Source organism: Drosophila rhopaloa, unplaced genomic scaffold (assembly GCF_018152115.1).
Source record: "Drosophila rhopaloa isolate 14029-0021.01 unplaced genomic scaffold, ASM1815211v1 contig_218, whole genome shotgun sequence".
Lineage (NCBI taxonomy): Eukaryota > Metazoa > Arthropoda > Insecta > Diptera > Drosophilidae > Drosophila > Drosophila rhopaloa.
This window is the reverse complement of record NW_025335104.1, coordinates 2,490,940-2,514,820: the sequence shown is the minus strand read 5'-3', so window position 1 is coordinate 2,514,820 and position 23,881 is coordinate 2,490,940. Positions and strand designations below refer to the sequence as shown.

General features: G+C 37.0%; 1 protein-coding gene and 1 long non-coding RNA gene across 2 annotated transcripts; both read right to left on the bottom strand.

Moving 5' to 3' along the window:
- Positions 1-334: 334 nt before the first annotated feature.
- LOC123037913 lies at positions 335-17,365 on the bottom strand. The gene is made up of 3 exons (XM_044460764.1): positions 16,522-17,365; positions 16,239-16,409; positions 335-1,231 (listed from the first exon to the last, which is right to left on the bottom strand). The coding sequence occupies exons 2-3, from the start codon at positions 16,261-16,263 to the stop codon at positions 765-767; spliced, it is 492 nt and encodes a 163-aa protein (XP_044316699.1). The 5' UTR covers positions 16,264-16,409; positions 16,522-17,365; the 3' UTR covers positions 335-764.
- An 84-nt stretch (positions 17,366-17,449) lies between these two features.
- On the bottom strand, positions 17,450-22,576 carry LOC123037914. The gene is made up of 3 exons (XR_006417692.1): positions 22,103-22,576; positions 21,819-21,989; positions 17,450-18,265 (listed from the first exon to the last, which is right to left on the bottom strand). It is a non-coding gene; the product is annotated as an uncharacterized LOC123037914 (long non-coding RNA).
- Positions 22,577-23,881: the final 1,305 nt, after the last annotated feature.

Genomic DNA, 23,881 nt, shown 5'->3' with positions numbered 1-23,881 from the left:
TCGAAATATTTGAGCATTTAAACTTGTGAGGGATTCCTGTAATAAGGAAAACAACCTTCACGTTTGAGTTCTGTATTAAAACTGACTTTATTTTTCTAAGTCTTCGCTTACGTAACTAACATGAAATTCTTATAATATCCTTATCTATGGTCTACACAGAGACCACATCAGCTCAGGCTTACAGCCTTATCAACGGTCTCCCGCAAGGCGAGAACTATATTTATGGTCAGGCTCAAGTGGCCTGTACTTAAGATTACAATTGTTCGGCTCTTGTCCCTTGTAGGTTCTGCCAAGGGCCGGCAAGTTGAGGTGTACAGGTTATTAATACATCAATTCTTTTCGTTAACAATGCAAACATAAAATTAGTGGACTGTATTTTTTAATTCGATATATTTATTTATTTGATTTTAACTTATTATAAGATACCTTGCAACGGTCCGGTGAAAGTAATGGCTTGCAATCGTTGCCTCGTAGTACATTTTCTTATGGCATATATTACCATTGTTTGGGGGAAGTCAACAAAAATGCCACGTATATTATGTAATAATAACGCTTTTTAATTTTATCAGTTTATGTACGTGTCGTGTTTATTCTGCCAGTCGAATCAGCACTGCTGCAGCCGAAAGCCTGGCTTCATATTTTAATTCGGGTTTTATAAATGTAGTCGCTGAATAGGTAGCGCGACAGCTTAGCGAGATAAGGCAAATATAAAGAGGAGAGCGCAAGAGCGCTACAGGTTCAGCCGTACACCTATGCGCACTAGACTAGGCGCTGGCGGGCTGCTCCGAACATACTCCCCCCGTTGGAGGAAGTAGGGCTCCAACTGAATGGGAATCGATGGGCAGAACGGCTAACTTGGCGACGGCTCTCTTGACTAGACCCGTAGCTGTACGGACCATTGCTACTCTGACGACGCCGTCCTCGCCTGGAACGACTCCTTGGATGCACCCCAGCTGCCATTTCAAGGGTGGAAGGTTGTCCTCCTTCAGCAACACGATGCTTCCGACATTGATGTTGGATCTTTCGATGCGCCACTTACTCCTTTCTTGGAGCAAGGATAAATACTCGCTGCTCCACCGCTTCCAGAATTGCTGCTGCATCTGTGTCACCCTATGCCATCTGCTGAGGCGGCCTTCTCGGAGATGCGTGATATCAGGCTCAGGAAACCTTGTGTAGCTGGGGCCTTTCAGGAAATGGGCCAGCGTTAGCACCTCAAGACTTTCAGCGTTTTCTGAAATTGGACAGAGTGGACGGGAGTTAAGGATGGCAGAAATCTCATAAGCTAGAGTTCTCAATTCATCGAGGCCCAAGATGGAAGCACCGACGACTCTATAAAAGTGAAATTTGGCCGATTTAACAGCCGCCTCCCATAAACCACCGAAATGTGGGGCACGCGGAGGTATGAACTTTCAATCAATCCCATCAGCTAAGCAGGAAGAAGCTATCGCAGCCGTGTGGGGTTCGCTCAGAAATAGATTCTTCAGCTCGGTTAGCTCGCTCTTAGCGCCGACAAAATTCGTCGTATTGTCACTGCAAATAGTGCGCGGAGTGCCTCTCATGCTGGTGAATCTTCAGACAAAGACGGCGATGTAGCACTTGTGAGGCACCTTGTTGCGGGCCTCTGCCTAATGATAAAATGGTCCACAATAATCCACTCCCGTGGTTTGAAATGCTGGGTTAGGCTGAACTCGATTTGCTGGCAGGCTGCCCATAACGTGCTCTCAAGTGACAGGCTTTATCCGAAAACATCTGACGCATTTGTTGATGACGGTAGCCACGAACTTTCGTCCTCCAATTGGCCAATACCTTTGCCTTAAGTGAGCCATGAGTGTTCTTGGCTTTATAAAGCGTTGGTCAAAAGAATTTGATGACCCTTATACACCCAAGTTATTATTTACCTCCCTTGTCCGTCCTATTTTGGAATATTGTTCGTCGGTTTGGAGTTTACAATATCAAGTGCACATTGACCGTATTGAGTCGGTACAAAAAAAATTTCTTCGATTTACTCTTTGTAGTTTGAACTGGGATCAAAACGTAAGGCTACATTCCTACCAGAGTAGATTACTGTTGCTTAATTTACCTACACTTCTAAATCGTAGAAAAATGCTTGGTACTATTTTTATGCATAATCTTATAAGAGGTGATATTGATTCTGCAGAACTTGTAAACCGCCTAACTTTCAATGTTCCTGTTAGACTAACACGAAATTATATCCCTCTAAATTTGCCACGATGTTCATCAAATTTTTGTCTGCACGAGCCTTTCGCGTTCTATGTAATACTTATAACAACCTTTATCATCTAATTTGCATTTCCACTTCTATCCCGTTATTAAAAACTAATATTTTAACTCATTTGCTCTTCCCCTAATTGTGCCTTTTATTTTCACTTGTGTCATCAGAATTAAAAAATTAATGTGGCAAGTAACGCTTGCGATCCTGCGTGCAAGTATCTATATATGAAAATGGTGCAAAAAATGTACGCCATCGCAAAACAAGAGAACGGCTGGGCCGATTTGGCTCAAATTTTTTTTCAGTTGTTTGTAATTGCCAGAAGAAGGTTAATACATAAGAAAATTTTGGGAAAACCTGCCGGGAAAGTCGCTATCGGCTTAAGAGATGTATTCATTGCTGTACATAAAACTGTTAAAACATCAGTCTTTGGAAATATTGACTTCATTGTTGTACATAAAACTGTAAAAAATCGAGTTAACGAATCATTGCCAAAGTTTTAATTTGAAATAATGCCTGCTTTTAGATCAAGACTTGGACGGCGTTCACGTAATGCTATACATTCTCAGAATGTCCGTAATAATCGAACGCAAGAGGTACGTGCAGAAATAAATGTATCGGCACGTGCCCGAATTGCACAGCTTCGCGCTGCACAAAGAAAAGCCCGACGAAATTAAAACTTGAATCGCGCTGCATTTGCATACAATTCCGAAACATCCTACAAAGATCATAGCTGCGTTGTTATTGGTTCATTGTCTGTCGTATGTCAGCATAGCAATGCACTGAAGTTTCGATTGGAAACCCCCGGCTTATGCAGTGCAGGTGCAAAATTGGTGCCCGTTTTGGCTCATCCACCAGAGCCATTGTATTCGCTACTATATGGAAATTCAGCCCAATCAAACAGTTTCCTAAAGCTTGCACAAAAATATAACGAATGCTTTCAAATGACGTCATTTGGAGCGGAGGTTGTTCATCAACCAGGCTACAATCCGAGTTAGGAGGTAATGGCGTCTCTTTATTATCTCAATTGCATCCCAACATTCAGATTCAAGGGCAAATTCACCATCGAGCGGGCGCTTTGTTACCACCACCAAACAAAGATCATAAATTCCTTCAGATCTAGTTCATTGGTGATTCGGAAGATGAACTAAATCAGCGTTGTGCAATTTTCACTACAACTAAACGTGAAATTATACAACAATCGCAAAATCTTCTGTATGGGCGTAATAAATTGGTCAGATTGTTCAAAACCGCATTGGATACAATGCATTCTGATGACCACAAAATCATTATCAGCGCTGACAAAAGGCCCACTGGAAGCCATGCAAGACAATTTAATGCTCCCACTATTAATAAAGTCGCAGTGATTGTTGGCGAGATTGTGGAATCACGCGATAATGTTCTCAAGCGTCGGGATGATGGCCAATTGCAGCGAGTTTATGAGACTCATCGGTCATATGATGCACCTCAATACCCGTTGATGTTCTGTCGTGGAGAAGATGGGTATCACTTCAACATAAGGATGGTCAATCCAACGACAGGTTTGTTTACAAGTCATCACATTTTTTTGTATCTACAACTAAGTTTGAATTCAAATTTTAGGAGAAGAAACTAATAAGAAGGTCAGCTCTATGAATTTTAATGCGTATTGATTGATGATTCGACTAGATGTTGACAATCATCTGTTGAGATACCGCCGTTTATTTCAACAGTACTGTGTCGACATGTAAGTCAAAGTAGAAACGGAGCGTCTCAATTTCATTCGTTTCAATCAGTCGAAGTTGCGCTCAGACGAGTACATCCACTTGCGTGACGCCATCGCTACTGAAGGACACGCGGCCAACATCGGTTGTTTGACCATTCTTCCAGCTACTTATGGTGGAAGCCCGCGCCATATGCATGAGTACGCTCAAGATGGGATGACGTATGTCCGTAATTACGGACGCCCGGATTTATTCATCACGTTCACATGTAATCCGAAATGGCCCGAAATTACGAATCTGTTGCTTCCAGGACAAACATCTAGCGATCGACCTGACATCACTGCACGAGTATTCAAGCAAAAGATCACAGTACTTATGAATTACATCGTTAAACAGAAGGTTTTTGGCGCAGTTCGTTTTTGGATGTACTCGGTTGAGTGGCAGAAACGTGGCTTACATTCGCAAATTCTGCCTTGGATGTTCGACAAGATCCGACCAGATCAAATTGATTCGATTATTTCAGCCGAAATACCAGATAAACAAACTGAACCCGAGCTGCATTCCATTGTGACAACGAGCATGATACATGGCCCTTGCGGAGTCCACAGCCAGAATCAGTATGTATGGATAACGGAAACTGCACAAAACGATATCCATTGTATAAGCATCGTTCTCCAGATAACAACGGCAAATGGATCGAAGTAATGGTGAAACAAACGTAACAGTAATCGTGGATAACCGCTGGATCGTTCCATATTGCCCGCTTTTGTCGAAAACGTTCTCAACGCATTGCAATGTTGAGTACTGCAACTCTATCAAATCCTTCGAATACGTTTGCAAATCATCATTTGAACATCATTTGGACCCAAAAATATTACGTCATTTTCACTGATTAGTCAAAATTTAATATTTTTGATCCGATGGACGTTATTAGCTATGGCGTAAAGCCAATACAGAGCTGCAGGACAAACATATAAAACCCACCGTTAAGCATGACGGCGGACACGTTATGGTTTGGGCCTGTAAGTCCGCAGCAGGAGTCGGAAACCTAAAATTTATTGAAAGCACAATGGATAAAAATGTTTATCTTAATATCCTTAAGGATAATTTACTCCAAAGTGCTGAGAAATTGGGAATAAAACAGGGTTTTCGGTTCTACCAAGACAATGACCCAAAGCAAAAGTCGGCTATAGTTCAATATTGGCTGGGTTATAATTGTCACCATATAATGAAATCGCCAGCTCAGTCACCCGATTTTAATGTTATTTTATTTCCAATAAAAATGACTTAAAGACGGCTTTGCTCGAAGAATGGGCTAAAATCACCCCAGGAACCACAAAAAAATTGCTCGAATCTATTCCCAATCGACTGAAGTCAGTTGTGGACCAAAAGGGCGGACATACCAAATACTAAAAGTTAAAAAAATATTTTTTTTGCAATTTTTTATAATTAATTTGATGAACTGGGTCAAATAAGCTGTGACATTGAAAAAGGCAGTATTTTTAGTTTTTATTGTTTAATTAAGAAGTTCCTTGCTAGAATAAATAAATGAAAACATATTTTTGAAGTTAAAACAACAGTTTCTGCGTTTTATTTTTATGGGTATCTCTTATGGTTCTGGAGTTATACCTGTTTAATGTTAAAAATTAGGTGTGGGTCAAATAAGCTGTGAGCCACTGTACGTTAAAAGGGGTACTTAGCAGCGAGCGCAGCAACCAGCCCAGCAGCAAACAACGGCAGCGACGTCGGCAGCAAATCGGAAGAGGCAGCAACAACTCGCGACCGCGTAACAATTTGTTTACAAAATTTACGTTAGTTTTAAGCACAGAAAAATGAGTTTAATGAAAAATGAAAGTAAAAATGGATTCTGGTTAGTTTACGTTAAGGGAGATTTGTTTAAAGATAGGCAAAACTGACAAAAATCGCAATCGCAGACGAGAAGAGAGATCACATACGATGGTTAGTCGTAGACTAAAGCGAGAGCAGAATAGTTTGCAGCTCTGCAAAGTTCATAACCGCCAATTTACTTGCACGGATTCCCGCCCTTTTTGCTAACAGCGAACAGTGCCTTCTAGAACTTTCCATTCTGCCTAGCACATCTTCCGTCTCTCTCTAGCGCAGGTGAATGCACTTGTGAAAAAACGAATAGGAGCAAAAAGAGACAAAATGCGCGCCCCATTTCAAATGATTTAGATTTTGCATTAACATGATGTTAATTAGAGTGACCACAGGAAAAAAGGATAAAAAGTTCAAGTCCTGCACCAGCATACACACATACGCCATTGTTTGACTCAGACCTCCAATTTGGTTAACTTGATTTGATTTGCATAGTTCTTGGGATATAGTTCGGTATTGACAAATGAAAACCATCGCAATTTCCTTTAATAGAAATCCTTATCGAGAATTAACGTTGACTCTGTTGAGCACCCTGGCCAGCTGTTCCAAAGTCATCCGTTAGATGGCGTCATGAAAGGCGGAAAAGTAGGCGCTAGCCAGGCTTAAGCGTTTAATGGGTTTTTGGGCGTTAGAGTGGGCGTGGCAAACTTTTATTAGGCCAATCGATAGGTATTGACGAAACAAATACATATCAATTTAAATTTTCATAATAGCATCAAAACTGTGGTCACAGCTTGTGGCTTGTGGGCGTCAGAGGGGGCGTGGCACCATTTTGAAACAAACTTGCGCTGCGTATGAACTCCTAAAATCTACATGCAAAATGCCAATCTTCTAGCTTTTATAGTTTCCGAGATCTCAGTGTTCATACGGACAGACAGACGGACAGACGGACATACGGACATGGCTAGATTGACTCGGCTAGTGATCCTGAATAAGAATATATATACTTTATAGGGTCGGAAACGCTTCCTTCTACCTGTTACATACTTTTGCACGAATACAATATACCCTTTTACTCTACGAGTAACGGGTATAATTAATTTAAACAAACACGTAAACCTTAATAAGTGAAATCAAAAATAAACTAAAACAAATTTTTAGTTTACTATAACAACAAAATTTACTATAACAATGGCACAACCAGTTATCGCCGCACCCCAAATCGTTGCGCTAAACGACAACAACCTTGCTGAAGCTCGTCGGCAGCTAAAAGACATCATGCCATTTAAGGGAAATCCAGAAACTCTCTACACTTTCGTCAGCAGAGTGGACTATGTAATTTCACTCTACCCAACTAATGATGTGCGACAACAGAGGATTCTTCTTGGAGCCATCGAAAGGAACTTGGACGGACACGTAACACGATCATTGGGCCTTCCGAACATTGAAGATTGGCCTACCCTTAGATCGAGACTAATTGCAGAATTTAAACCCCAAACACCGAACTACAAACTACTGGAGAACTTCAGGGAGACACCTTACAAAGGAAATCTAAGAGCATTCTGCGAAGAAGCAGAAAGACGACGTCAAGTACTGATTTCGAAATTGCATCTAAAAGGTAACCAGCCAGATTTTCTTATTTATGTTCAGGCAATTAAAGATTTCATTAAAATATTGATCAGAAAATTACCAATACAATTATTCACTATTTTGGTTCATCATGACATTACAGACTTAAGATCATTAATCACTATCGCACAAAATGAGGGAATTTATGAAGAACATATTAATTTTGAATTAAATAAAGTTCCAGAAAACCGTAATAAAAACTCAAACCCTCAGAAATCAGAAAATCAGAATTCTAAACCATACAAATTCAACACAAATACTCAAACCCAATATCGACCAAGTTACCCAGAATGTTCTCAACCATTCCAACCTAATCAATACACGCAACCATTTACACCCACCTATACACACCAAGCTATGTGGCACGCACCAAATCATTTCGGACCCAACCAATACATGAACACACAACCATTTACTCACAAAAATGCTTTTTCACAATATTCAAATAAAATTCAAAATCCTCAAACAGCATATTTTAAAGGAAATACATACCCTCAACAACAACAACCCTCCACATCTAAAAATACTAACTTCCCAGTTCCCAAACGACTAAGACCATCGGACAGTGATCAAACCGAAATGTCTATTGACGAATTGAGATTTCCAGACGCACATGAATACGAACAAATACAACCTAATTATTATGAACAACAGTATTATGACCACAATCAATACCATGGGTTGATTAATGAACAACAACAGCAACAACAGGTACAATACACCCAAAATAAAGATGAACAAAATCAAAATAGCTCAGAACCAAACGAAAAGCCCCGGACAACACCAATACATAGAAATAGCATACAAAGGCTGCACATACAATTGCCTTATAGACACAGGATCCACAATAAATATGATCAATAAAAATATATTTTGTCTTCCTATTCAAAATACTATATGCGAAGTTTTGACATCAAATGGTCCTATTACATTGAAGAATTTAATTATGTTACCAAGCAATAGTATTTTTAAAACAAATTACTCTTTTTGATAAAACATACAAATTAATAACTTTAAAATCAGAAACAAACCCAGACGAATTAAAAAATCACCTCAGGAATCAATAAAAAAAATAGATTTTGGATTGTTTCGATTGTTTCACCTGAATCAGGAGGAAAATTTAAGGTTAAAAGGTTTACTAAATAAATTCAAAAATCTTCAATATGAAGAAGGAGACAATCTAACATTTACAAATACCATTAAACACGTACTAAATACAACACATAACTCCCCAATTTATTCAAAACAGTACCCACTTGCTCAAGCGCACGAAATTGAAGTCGATAACCAAGTACAGGAAATGCTTAGTCAAGGATTAATTAGGGAAAGTAATTCACCATACAATAGTCCTACCTGGGTAGTACCCAAAAAAACTGATGCTTCTGGTAAAATTAAGTATAGAGTAGTAATTGATTATAGGAAGCTCAATGAAATAACTATTCCTGACAGATATCCAATACCAAACATGGACGAAATCCTTGGTAAACTAGGTAAATGCCAATATTTTACAACTATCGATTTGGCAAAGGGATTTCATCAAATAGAAATGGACCCAGAATCAATATCTAAAACTGCAAAAAGCAGTCATTACGAAAACCTTCGAATTTGGCCTTAGAAATGCACCTGCTACTTTTCAAAGGTGCATGAATAATATCCTTCGACCGTTACTCATTAAACACTGTTTAGTTTATTTAGATGATATCATCATTTTTTCCACATCCCTTACCGAACATTTAAATTCATTACAGCTAGTTTTTTCTAAACTTGCAAAAGCAAATTTAAAATTGCAGGTAGACAAATGTGAATTCTTAAAAAAGGAAGCTAGTTTTCTTGGTCACATCGTAACCTTTAATGGTATAAAACCAAACCCCCTTAAAGTTAAAGCCATAGTTTCATATCCAATTCCAACAAAAGTAAAAGAGATCAGAGCTTTCCTTGGATTATTATCGTAAATTTATCCCAAACTACGCAAACATAGCAAAACCAATGACCAAATGTTTAAAAAAAGGAGCAAAGATAGATATACAAAATCTCGACTACATAGAAGCACTCAAAAAACTTAAAGCTTTAATAATTAGGGAACCAATTCTCCAATTACCCGATTACGAAAAAAATTCACTTTAACCACAGATGCCAGTAATCTAGCCCTTGGGGCCGTACTTTCTCAAAATGGTCATCCTATATCCTTTATTAGTAGAACACTTAATGAACATGAATTAAATTACAGTGCTATCGAAAAGGAATTACTCGCCATAGTTTGGGCCACTAAAACTTTTCGACATTATTTACTAGGACGACATTTTCTCATTGCTAGTGACCATCAACCTCTTAGATGGCTGCATACCTTAAAAGAACCGAATGCCAAATTACAAAGATGGAGAGCCAAGTTAAACGAATACCAATTTAAAATCGACTATATTAAAGGGAAAGAAAATTCAGTTGCCGATGCATTATCAAGAATTAATAATTGAAGAAAATCACCACAGTGAAGTTAATCAACATAGTGCAGAAGAAGATAATAGTAACTTAATTCATTTAACAGAAAAACCAATAAATTATTTCAAAAAACAAATAATTTTCATTTAATCCGATAACAATAAAGTAGAGCATTCAACAATATTCGGTAATTCCATCACCATCCAATGTAATGACACTCGACAAGGCCAAACAAATTTTACTTGATCATTTTATTCATAGAAACATTACCATTCATATTGAAAGCGATATAGATTTTGAAATCATTCAAAGAGCACACAGGGAAATTATTAATACCACTTACACTAAAGTAATTCGCAGCCTCCACCTATTAAAGCCTAGTATCCAGATCGACAAACGATTACGCTAGCGTAAAAACTTTAGCCTTTCGAGTGTGACCAAAATTTTGAGAGTTCATCAGATTTAAGCGTGCTACGGTCGTACTGTCAATCAGCTGGGCTTGTTGACAAGCAGTTAAAATTCAAATATCGTATTTGCGGGAAAGAGCCTTTTAAAAATATTATCAAATACCTTGGCAAGACAAGTCTGCCGCTGTACAAAGAAATTGAAAAACCATGGTATTTTTTTCGTCGATCAGGGGACCGACGTGAAAAAAGGCCCGACGAAAAGTGAACGCCAGCTGTTTGCCTCTCGCTTTTTCTCATGACTGGCGTACGGTTTTCGTCGATCTGGATACTAGGCTTAAACAAAAAAAATCGCAAATCGGCATACATTTAAAAAATACATTTATTCCAAAAATTAGAGGAAATTCCCCATAGTGTACTGTAAGGAAAATCGGTGATGGTGTGTCTGTGTATGTCTTTGAGGGTGGAAAATATCTAGAAAGACAAGGTCGTCAAACAATTGTGATGTTGACTGAACAGTTGTGCGTATGTATATGTTTACTTGGGGTGGATCAAACCCAATATCCTAGAAATCAGATGGATGTGGGGTATCTTGTAGAGATTTTATACCATTAATTAAATGACTTTACAAACTGAAGTCTAGGGTATGAATACAACTGCAGCTTAAAGTAGCTACAACTAATGCATTCGACCTATTTTATGGTTTTTAAAAAGGGATTTGCGCAAGCAATGGGTTTCGCCAAGGTGTACAGTTTATTTATCCTGTATTCCAAATTTCGGCCAACAAAAAAGACCTTATATACCTAAAAAACCGGACCTGTGTACGCACAGATAGGGTAACGGAATTTCGTTAACCACTGTGATTTAAAAATAGAAAATGTCTTGATGGGAGAGAGAGGAAGAGAAAGTCTCTCTTAGAAATTTTTGAGCATTTAAACTAGATCTGAAATTTTGTTGATTTGACCAAGTTAATTTTAGAATACAAAGTTGTATATTATTAATGTCTGGCTTGAACAGTTTAAATTGGTCGAAAATAAAATTCTATATTTGAAGAGTTTAACTTAATAAAAATTATTTAATTTATAATAAATAATTTTAGTAGTAAAAAATATATGTTAATAATATGCGGCCCCTACACTTTAACTAAAATGTTATAAAATAATATATTGTTTAAAAGCAGTATACAAATTATTTATATACCATTTTTAATTTCCAAAGTAAAATTATCCACATAGGCATGAATAGAACATTAAACATTTTTTAAAATGATTGACATGATTGATTGCCAGAAAATTTTCCGTAAATGTTATACAAAACTTCCATGCTGTTATTTCAATGTGCTTAAACCTGTTCGCGCGCACTTGCGGTTCAAAAAGGTTATTTTACGGCACCCGATTCCTACATTATTTTACGTGTTTTTCCGCAAGAGGGCGAGAATGAGAGGTAGGATATATGCAATCCCCTTTTTTAAATGTATTTTGTTCCAATCCTAGTCAAGACGCCACCCAAAAATAATGACTCTTAGATGACGCTTTACGAGCTAAGCCGCGCATACTAATTTATAGATGTCGCTTTGGCCATTTGGCGGGTCGCATATGTAATAATAAAATCGTGACGAAATTCCAATTAAATAATATAAGTAATACAAAATAAATATTTAATATTGGACCTTACTAAACAATATGTCAAGTGCATTTGTGCTGAAAAATACAAACTATAATATCCTATTCTATATTTGTATATATAGTGTATGCAGATAATTTGAACTATTTTTTTTCAAAGCCAATCAACAAGAACAAGAAAGGAAGAAAGTTTTAGCAAGCCGAACCTTGCAGCTGCTACAGAAATACAAAATTCTTTATTTCGATTTCGATGATTTCGAAAACAATGAAGAGTCCGATATATTTTTCAATCGTTTCTATGGCAGCTATATGATAAATTCGTCAGATTTTTATACCCTTGCAGAGGGTATTATAATTTTGGTCAAAAGTTTGCAACGCAGTGAAGGAGACATCTCCGACCCTATAAAGTATATATATTCTTGATCAGGATCACCTCCTGAGTTGATATAGCCATGTCCGTCTGTCCGTCTGTCTGTTTCTACGCAAACTAGTCTCTCAGTTTTAAAGCTATCGAGTTGAAACTTTGCACACACCCTTCTTTCCTTTGCACGCAGTATATATGTCGGAACGGCCGGGATCGGCCGACTATGTCCTATAGCTGCCATATAACTGATTGATCGGAAATGCCATAACTTTGGTGTTTGTAAAGTTAGGAAGTTAGAATTTTCTATGGGTTTTATATTTGGCCAATCAATCCGACCTACCAAATTTCATTAGGATCGGCCGACTATATCCTATAGCTGCCATATAACTGATTGATCGGAAATGCCATAACTTTGATGTTTGTAAAGTTAGGAAGCTGGGATTTTCTATGGGTTTTGTAGTTGGCCAATCAATCCGACCTACCAAATTTCATAAGTATCGGCCGACTATATCCTATAGCTGCCATATAACTGAACGATTGGAAATGCCATAACTTTGGTGTTTTTAAAGTTAGGAAGTTTGGATTTTTTATGAGTATTAAGAATGCATCATATGAATAATTTTGGAGAATATAATTTACAGAGTATTCTGCAAGGGTATATCAACTTCGGCTCCGCCCGAAGTTAGCTTTCCTTTCTTGTTATAAAGATAAAACCGTATTTCAACAACAAAGTTATAATTTCATTTCCCTTTTTTCCCGGTTATTCCTAAGCTATATACTGGGCCGATCGGTCCCGTTCCGACTTATATCTTAGCTGCAGAAAGAAAACCTTTTGCAAGGTTACATCCAATAAGCTTTAGAAGGAGTTTGCGTAGAAACGTAAGTACGGACAGGTGGATCGGGTGATGCTGAATATATATACTTTATGGGTTCACTGCGATGCCAAATTTTTAATGAAAGGGTATAAAAATACAAAAAACATTTTAATTGCCTATATTAACTGAGTAAAGAAAATAAAAAAGAAAGACTTCCAGCGATCGTCTCTTTAGCTCTTATTAAAGAAAATTATTTTCCAAATTAATGTCCGTATATCTATAAATCCGATTCGAATAAAAGTGCATTTAATTATTCGCCTACTCTCCAAATGCCTCGGAAAACAAAAGAAGCCGGTACTATTGCAAGGACCGTGAAAAACTCCGGTACTGAATAATATTTTTACACCTTGCAGAGCGTATATAAAACTGGTCAGAAGTTTGTAGCGCAGTGAAGGAGACATTTCCGACTCTAGAAATAAAATATATTCTTGATCAGCATGACTAGACGAGTTTAGTTTTTACAGCGTCCGTCCTCTAAAGTTTATATACCGTTTGCGAGCTTAAAATCTTACAATTTGTAACTTTATAGCTATAGCTTAGGTCCTAAGAACTATCAGTTAAATTAGGTTTTTTTAGTGTTTTTTTTAACGGCTTGAGTACTTCGTCAAAGCGCTCACCTTTTCGATAGCCTCCAATTGAAAAATTTTTTACAATTCGATATATTTAAAAACTAACGTACATCTGTTGTACCCTTTTATTCACATTTCTTTAGTGTTATCCGAATCCTATAATGTTCGTAAAGTTAACAGTGTAAATTTTTTTTCAAAAAGGCATGGGTTGACGCTGGTCGTAAAAGGTAATTTAGGTTTTAAGGGTTTCAAAATCCTTATTCATTATTTTTTATTTCCATACAAAAATTTCGTGTGTTGGTGGATCGGAGGATTGGACAAAATAGACAAATTTTTGGAAGTAAAAGGTAATTAATTCGGTATGAGCCACATGCTGGCAGTCTGGTGCTGCCATTTTAGTATTTTGTTTCAAGTTCCAAAAAATAGCTGTTTCTTGGAAATTGAAAAAAAGCCTGTTACTTATAATAAGTGCTTTATTTGCAATTTGTTATTAATATGTATAACTTTTTATTATAATTGATTAGGAAACAGATGAGGAGTTAAACAGCGGAGCGGAGCGTAAAAGAAAATGTCACAGGTCCAATGTCTGGAATTATTTTAAAGGATTACAAGGTGGAGCGGCCCAATGCCTAACCTGTGGGAAGGTGTACAAGACCTGTGGCAACACCACTAATCTTTTGCTAGAAGAGTTTTACGACTCCACACAGCCAAGGAAATACGAAAGTGGCTCGTCCTGGAAAGATGCGCTTGATAAGGCTTTGATAAGAATGATCGCAACTGACTTTCAGCCATTCCGAATCGTTGATCACATAGGCTTTCGCTATTTTGTCCACTGCCTAGATCCGCAGTACTCATTACCTAGCCGAAGAACACTAAATTATGTTTTTTTAACAAATATGTTCAATAACATGGAGAAAAAACTAATGGACGTACTAAGAAATGTAAGGTACTGTGCATTGACAAAGGATGGCTGGACATCAAGGGCAAATGACCACTATTTGACGGTCACATGTCATTTTCTTTTGGAAGACTTTGAGATCAGAACCGCAGTTTTGTCGACAAAAAAACTTTTAAGCGATCAGGATCAGACAAGCGAAAATATCGCCATCTCTATACATACGGTTTTGTCCAAATGGGAATTGACAAAAGTATCTGCCATTGTTACAGATAATGCTGCGTCCATGATCAAAGCCTGCTCCATTCTTCAAAAGAGGCATATGCCGTGTTTTGCTCACACGCTAAATTTAATTATGCAAGACACTCTTTTGTTGGAAAACATAAAACCGATCGGTTCCAAGTGTAAACGTATTGTAACCTTTTTAAAAGTAGCTCGATAGCTTATTCAAAGCTAAAAACTTCTCAGGGACCCGATTCCTGTTATGGATTGACACAAGAAGTTCCAACACGCTGGAATAGTTGCTACAAAATGATGAGCAGGATCCTGAAAATAAAAGACGCTGTTTCTCAAGTCCTACTAGACACAAAAAAGGCACCTCCACCGCTAACAGCAGATGAGGCTTCTTTTCTCAATGACCTGGAACTTCTTTTTGAGCCTTTTGATTCGGCCACAAACAGGGTTTCTGGAAGCACCTAAGCGACTATATCATTAGTTATACCACTCTCTGCTGATCTCCACCACCGTGTCAGCGACATGCACAAGACATTGAAAACTTTCAAGGGCATAGAGACTTGCAACTTTTTGCTGGAACAAATAAACAAACGGCTTTTTCAATACGAAAATCGAACAGTTCCAAAAATCGCCACCATACTGGATCCGAGATTCAAGAAAGAAGGTTTCCGAAGCAGCAGTTGTGCTGATTCAGCTGCTGAATTTCTTCGAAATGAAATATCCGAACTTGCCAAAAATTTTAATTCCGATTCTGTTTCAACACCGGATCCACCAACACACGAAACCCCAGCCCGAGATTCCGGAGGAGATGCTGCCTTTTTTCGTTTATGAAAGCGAAGTTGTCAAACAGAGCCAAAACTCCAAAATCGGATTCAATAATTGTTCTTCGACAATATTTGGAGAAGCCACTTGATAGTCCAAATATTAGTGTCCTGCACTATTAGAAGGTTTGTTCATTTATTTAATCTTATTTCACTGCTAAGATCATAACTACGTTTTCTTTTTCGTCAGACCCACGCCACTGAAATGGAGTTTTTAAAGAAGTGTGCGTATCGATATTTGTGTATTCCAGCTTGCTCGACGGAGTCTGAGCGAATTTTCAGCAGAGCCAGCTACATAATTTCGGACAGACGAGCAGCTCTCAAACCGGATACGGTTAATAGACTGATTTTTGTGGGCAGAAATCAATGGCTTTTAGAAGCTTAAAAATTGTTGTTTTTATTATGAATATTTTTAATTTTCTTTGTTTTTAGTTTTAAGTTATATGATAAGATATATGAATGAAGTAAATGATCTCAATATAAAAAAAATATACATTAAAAAAAAAAAATCGATTTAATCGATTTTATTTCTTAAAAGATCGAAAAGAATCGATGCACTGAGAATCGATTTTTTCGCAGCTCTATTAAGTACTGTAAAATCGTATAAAACTTTCAATTACCTTTAATCTGCGATGCCTGCATCATACAGTTGGCCTTCTATATCGATGTCCACCTGTTGCTTCTCCTTCCAAACAGCTTTTAAGTCGAGGCGGGCCTGTTTTGCTCCATCACTCAATGATTATTCTGCTTTTTTGATGCGGTTCTGGTCCACTGCCTGGCAAAACTCGAAACTTTTCAAGCCGATTGTCAAGCCCATGATATTACATGTAGTCAAAATTGATATGAAGCCATCGTTAAAAACACATGTAGCAATATTGGCAGCAATATCAATTATTTTTTTACCGAAATTCATCGTTTTTGGAGCCATCGCCCACACAGTCGAGTTGAAACTCTCATTGTTATTTTGCGTGTATCCTCCAATGCAGCGGGTATACCGGCTTTATGGCTTGGAAAACATCATCTTCTTGTGCTGCATTTGACATACTGCTCTTGAAAACTACTTCTCTTGCAGACAAAATGTGTGCGATAATACTGTCATAAGTCGCTTGAAAGACGGGGCGGGGCAATTCCATAAACGCGCGAAATTTTCTTATTCCATGCAGACCGATTCCAAGCAATCGCATGGCAAAAATAATTCTTCGATTATTCGTAGGCATTCTTGATGTATGTGCTATTCGGTATTTCTTTTTTCTCGCATTTATCACAGGATACAACAAGTTTAAATCCCAATCCTCGTTTACTGCTCTCTGAGAATTTTACTTCAGAATGACACACTTTACACACAACGACGTTCGAAAGGGCATCAAAAACTGTTACAAAAGTGACGAAATGATAGCCGAACGAAAAATCCACTTCAATGACTTCAAAATCACGTTGTTTCAATTTCCTCGCCGATGCGCTGACATTTAAATCTTAGGGAGTTTCCACTTCATGAAAGATTCAACAGTCGTTTCGCCTTCAGTCATTTCTCGTATGAACTATCTCTTTTTGTTTCTTGAAAGTGTCGTGAAAAATGCGTTGTTTTCAACAGTCTACCGGCGGTTTACTGACGCTATATAACTAATGGTGACCCCTATATAGATATTTTTAGCATACTAGATTTTCGGAGAAAGGTTGTAGCTTGTAGCTCTTGTTTTAATATTTTTGTTTTCTAATTTTTAACTTTTTCAAAACCTTTTTTTACAGGAAATTAGTCCTCAATTACTCGTCAAAATGTACTGCAAGTATGTAAAACATCGACGCCAACAGAGCTCTGCTGTAGATTTTATATATGGTTGTCATACATATATCTCGTCAAAATAACATTTTATGTATAATTGCATAAAAATAAGGTTTGGGTCAAATATAGTTTTAAGAGTCTGAAACCTGAATCACTTGTGAATTTGAATGGCATATTAAATCAACAGCGATTTTGTCTTAAATTACGCTAAGAAATCGTGTTGATCGGATTACTATTTATTAAAGGTGTTATAGAACAATCATGAATGAATTTGATAGATTTCGTATGTTTTTAAAATTGTAAAAAATTTCACTTACTAATGTGTAATTTGTTTTTAGTTCTGCGTTATTATTACTTCTGTTGGCGGTAGTCCAATTTTGATTTTACCTCTATCTACTTTTTTTTCGCAAAAACTGTAAGTGGCTCTGTGAGGACCGTATAATGTGCCATCTATCGCCATCGATTTTTGGGCAATTCATCGCCTACCGATGTTTTTTATGTTATTTGCCATTCCGCTAGAGGTCTTGAATTAAATTTTGACGCCATCTATTGCCAATACATTTTTTTTAATCTATTGCTGCAGCCATCTTTTGACTTTTATTACGTATAGCGACTTTTATTTTTACCGATGATAGTTATTCTCCGGCAATTAAAATACGTTTAATATTATTTAATTAATCTTAGCCTCAAACTGTATGCTAAGAATAATATTCGGAATTTCATTTAATACAGCTGGAAACTTTGGCATAGTCGTTTACTTAAAAATATATAAAAACGGAACACAACTGTCAAAAATAAAAACAAATTTCGTCTTCTCACTATAAGGAGAGCGCATATTACGCCGTTACCAGTTCCAAGGATCTACACCTAAAAAAAAACGAAAGTGTAATTTTAATAAACGTGTATTAAAAAGAAATTATCGACAGTATTAAAGTATACGTATTAATTCAATACCTAAGAATATGAATAATAATGCCTATACTTTTTAGTGTCAATTCTATACCGTAGAGTCTACAATTCTAATATGTGGTGTAATTTTTATACCACATAAAAATAAGTTTAAAATTAATACTTCTGGCTTCAAGAAAAAACTACAGGCAGTATACAGGAAATCAGAATTAATTTATTACCAAATAGTATGAAACCTATACTTAGTAGTAATTCAACACCACATATTATAAGATTCATACTCTGTAGTTTAAAATTTAAACCCAAGTTTTGATTCTTGTCCCTGTTGTGAAACTAGGACAAATGAAACTGTTCGAACTTAAAACGCGTTACCACATTTTAGTGGTTTTTGTCGCTTTAGTGCGTTATTGCCGTCATCGGGTTCCTGCATTCTGGTGAAATTCGTGGAGGTACGTTTTAATAATAAGGGCCGTAACATTTGGTCCTAATTGGTAAATTGAACATAAATAAACGTCTGAGTAACTGGAAAAAAGCGAATTTTCTGGCCAAATGAAAAAGCCAATCGAAAATTTGTAAAATAGGTTTTATAATATAGATGCGAAGTACAAAATAAATTTTTTCGAATAAATCGAAAACAGCAGCATTTCTTCGTAGGCCTTTTTTTGTTGAAGGGGGTCCATGGCCGGACAGCTAACGTCCTTAATTTTTTAGAACAAAAAAGTTTGGTTAGTTTCTATACATCAACAGCTATCGACACACGTAGGATTTTTGCGATATATTGATTTTTTTCAAAATGGTGACGGATTGAAAAAAAGTTATAATGTTCACGAATAAAAAAGTCACAAAATTGTTGATAAAAAAAAGTAAACAATATAAAAAAATCCTACGTGTGTAAAATAATAAAGGTATTTTGAATATACTGTCCAAATTTCAGATCGATCGGTTAATATTTGTTCGAGTTATGTATGTGTCCGGCAGTCTCAAAAAAAGTGGTTTCGAGAAAAACGCGTTTAAAGTTTTAGGTACTAGTGCTGCGAAAAAATCGATGTCAACATCGATACTATCGATTTTTTTTTAATTTCGTGAAAACAACGATTTCTTTTTCAAAGAATCGATCTTTTAGGCCAAGTTTCATGACATTCAAAAAGGCATGGGTTGAAAAGGTAATTTAGGTTTTAAGGGTTTCAAAATCCTTATTTATTATTTTTTATTTCCATACAAAAATTTCGTGTGTTGGTGGATCGGAGGATTGGACAAAATAGACAAATTTTTGGAAGTAAAAGGTAATTAATTCGGTATGAGCCACATGCTGGCAGTCTGGTGCTGCCATTTTAGTATTTTGTTTCAAGTTCCAAGAAATAGCTGTTTCTTGGAAATTGAAAAAAGCAAGTTACTTATAATAAGTGCTTTATTTGTAATTTGTTATTAATATGTATAACTTTTTATTATAATTGATTAGGAAACAGATGAGGAGTTAAACAGCGGAGCGGAGCGTAAAAGAAAATGTCACAGGTCCAATGTCTGGAATTATTTTAAAGGATTACAAGGTGGAGCGGCCCAATGCCTAACCTGTGGGAAGGTGTACAAGACCTGTGGCAACACCACTAATCTTTTTAACGAGATGACGCGAGCGTATCCCACTTTGCTAGAAGAGTTTTACGACTCCACACAGCCAAGGAAATACGAAAGTGGCTCGTCCCGGAAAGATGCGCTTGATAAGGCTTTGATAAGAATGATCGCAACTGACTTTCAGCCATTCCGAATCGTTGATCACATAGGCTTTCGCTATTTTGTCCACTGCCTAGATCCGCAGTACTCATTACCTAGCCGAAGAACACTAAATTATGTTTTTTTAACAAAATATTAAGAAATATTAAGAAATGTAAGGTACTGTGCATTGACAAAGGATGGCTGGACATCAAGGGCAAATGACCACTATTTGACGGTCACATGTCATTTTCTTTTGGAAGACTTTGAGATCAGAACCGCAGTTTTGTCGACAAAAAAACTTTTAAGCGATCAGGATCAGACAAGCGAAAATATCGCCATCTCTATACATACGGTTTTGTCCAAATGGGAATTGACAAAAGTATCTGCCATTGTTACAGATAATGCTGCGTCCATGATCAAAGCCTGCTCCATTCTTCAAAAGAGGCATATGCCGTGTTTTGCTCACACGCTAAATTTAATTATGCAAGACACTCTTTTGTTGGAAAACATAAAACCGATCGGTTCCAAGTGTAAACGTATTGTAACCTTTTTAAAAGTAGCTCGATAGCTTATTCAAAGCTAAAAACTTCTCAGGGACCCGATTCCTGTTATGGATTGACACAAGAAGTTCCAACACGCTGGAATAGTTGCTACAAAATGATGAGCAGGATCCTGAAAATAAAAGACGCTGTTTCTCAAGTCCTACTAGACACAAAAAAGGCACCTCCACCGCTAACAGCAGATGAGGCTTCTTTTCTCAATGACCTGGAACTTCTTTTTGAGCCTTTTGATTCGGCCACAAACAGGGTTTCTGGAAGCACCTAAGCGACTATATCATTAGTTATACCACTCTCTGCTGATCTCAACCACCGTGTCAGCGACATGCACAAGACATTGAAAACTTTCAAGGGCATAGAGACTTGCAACTTTTTGCTGGAACAAATAAACAAACGGCTTTTTCAATACGAAAATCGAACAGTTCCAAAAATCGCCACCATACTGGATCCGAGATTCAAGAAAGAAGGTTTCCGAAGCAGCAGTTGTGCTGATTCAGCTGCTGAATTTCTTCGAAATGAAATATCCGAACTTGCCAAAAATTTGAATTCCGATTCTGTTTCAACACCGGATCCACCAACACACGAAACCCCAGCCCGAGATTCCGGAGGAGATGCTGCCTTTTTTCGTTTATGAAAGCGAAGTTGTCAAACGGAGCCAAAACTCCAAAATCGGATTCAATAATTGTTCTTCGACAATATTTGGAGAAGCCACTTGATAGTCCAAATATTAGTGTCCTGCACTATTAGAAGGTTTGTTCATTTATTTAATCTTATTTCACTGCTAAGATCATAACTACGTTTTCTTTTTCGTCAGACCCACGCCACTGAAATGGAGTTTTTAAAGAAGTGTGCGTATCGATATTTGTGTATTCCAGCTTGCTCGACGGAGTCTGAGCGAATTTTCAGCAGAGCCAGCTACATAATTTCGGACAGACGAGCAGCTCTCAAACCGGATACGGTTAATAGACTGATTTTTGTGGGCAGAAATCAATGGCTTTTAGAAGCTTAAAAATTGTTGTTTTTATTATGAATATTTTTAATTTTCTTTGTTTTTTAGTTTTAAGTTATATGATAAGATATATGAATGAAGTAAATGATCTCAATATAAAAAAAATATACATTAAAAAAAAAAATCGATTTAATCGATTTTATTTCTTAAAAGATCGAAAAGAATCGATGCACTGAGAATCGATTTTTTCGCAGCTCTATTAAGTACTGTAAAATCGTATAAAACTTTCAATTACCTTTAATCTGCGATGCCTGCATCATACAATTGGCCTTCTATATCGATGTCCACCTGTTGCTTCTCCTTCCAAACAGCTTTTAAGTCGAGGCGGGCCTGTTTTGCTCCATCACTCAATGATTATTCTGCTTTTTTGATGCGGTTCTGGTCCACTGCCTGGCAAAACTCGAAACTTTTCAAGCCGATTGTCAAGCCCATGATATTACATGTAGTCAAAATTGACATGAAGCCATCGTTAAAAACACATGTAGCAATATTGGCAGCAATATCAATTATTTTTTTTACCGAAATTCATCGTTTTTGGAGCCATCGCCCACACAGTCGAGTTGAAACTCTCATTGTTATTTTGCGTGTATCCTCCAATGCAGCGGGTATACCGGCTTTATGGCTTCGAAAACATCATCTTCTTGTGCTGCATTTGACATACTGCTCTTGAAAACTACTTCTCTTGCAGACAAAATGTGTGCGATAATACTGTCATAAGTCGCTTGAAAGACGGGGCGGGGCAATTCCATAAACGCGCGAAATTTTCTTATTCCATGCAGACCGATTCCAAGCAATCGCATGGCAAAAATAATTCTTCGATTATTCGTAGGCATTCTTGATGTATGTGCTATTCGGTATTTCTTTTTTCTCGCATTTATCACAGGATACAACAAGTTTAAATCCCAATCCTCGTTTACTGCTCTCTGAGAATTTTACTTCAGAATGACACACTTTACACACAACGACGTTCGAAAGGGCATCAAAAACTGTTACAAAAGTGACGAAATGATAGTCGAACGAAAAATCCACTTCAATGACTTCAAAATCACGTTGTTTCAATTTCCTCGCCGATACGCTGACATTTAAATCTTAGGGAGTTTCCACTTCATGAAAGATTCAACAGTCGTTTCGCTTTCAGTCATTTTTCGTATGAACTATCTCTTTTTGTTTCTTGAAAGTGTCGTGAAAAATGCGTTGTTTTCAACAGTCTACCGGCGGTTTACTGACGCTATATAACTAATGGTGACCCCTATATAGATATTTTTAGCATACTAGATTTTCGGAGAAAGGTTGTAGCTTGTAGCTCTTGTTTTAATATTTTTGTTTTCTAATTTTTAACTTTTTCAAAACCTTTTTTTACAGGAAATTAGTCCTCAACAAGAGAGAACGCTATAGTCGGGTGCCCCAACTATCAGATACCCGTTACTCAGGTAAAGGGAGTGCGAGGGAGATGGTGATAGAAACTTTGATCACGCATAACTTTTTAACGAATGGTCCGATTTGAAAAATTTCTTCTACATTTCGATAGGTATTGATAAACACAATAAAACTGCATTTTTACTTTTCCGAAATATTTAAATTTTTAAAATCGTATTTAAGCGATTGTGGGCGTTAAAGGGGGCGTGGCACCATTTTGAAACAAACTTGCGCTGCGTAGAAACTTCTAAAATCTACATGCAAAATGCCAATCTTCTAGCTTTTATAGTTTCCGAGATCTCAGCGTTCATACGGACAGACAGTGATCCTGATCAAGAATATATATACTTTATAGGGTCGGAAACGCTTCCGTCTAGCTGTTACATACTTTTGCACGAATACAATATACCCTTTTACTCTACGAGTAACGGGTATAATTACTCGTCAAAATGTACTGCAAGTATGTAAAACATCGACGCCAACAGAGCTCTGCTGTAGATTTTATATATGGTTGTCATACATATATCTCGTCAAAATAACATTTTATGTATAATTGCATAAAAATAAGGTTTGGGTCAAATATAGTTTTAAGAGTCTGAAACCTGAATCACTTGTGAATTTGAATGGCATATTAAATCAACAGCGATTTTGTCTTAAATGACGCTAAGAAATCGTGTTGATCGGATTACTATTTATTAAAGGTGTTATAGAACAATCATGAATGAATTTGATAGATTTCGTATGTTTTTAAAATTGTAAAAAATTTCACTTACTAATGTGTAATTTGTTTTTAGTTCTGCGTTATTATTACTTCTGTTGGCGGTAGTCCAATTTTGATTTTACCTCTATCTACTTTTTTTCGCAAAAACTGTAAGTGGCTCT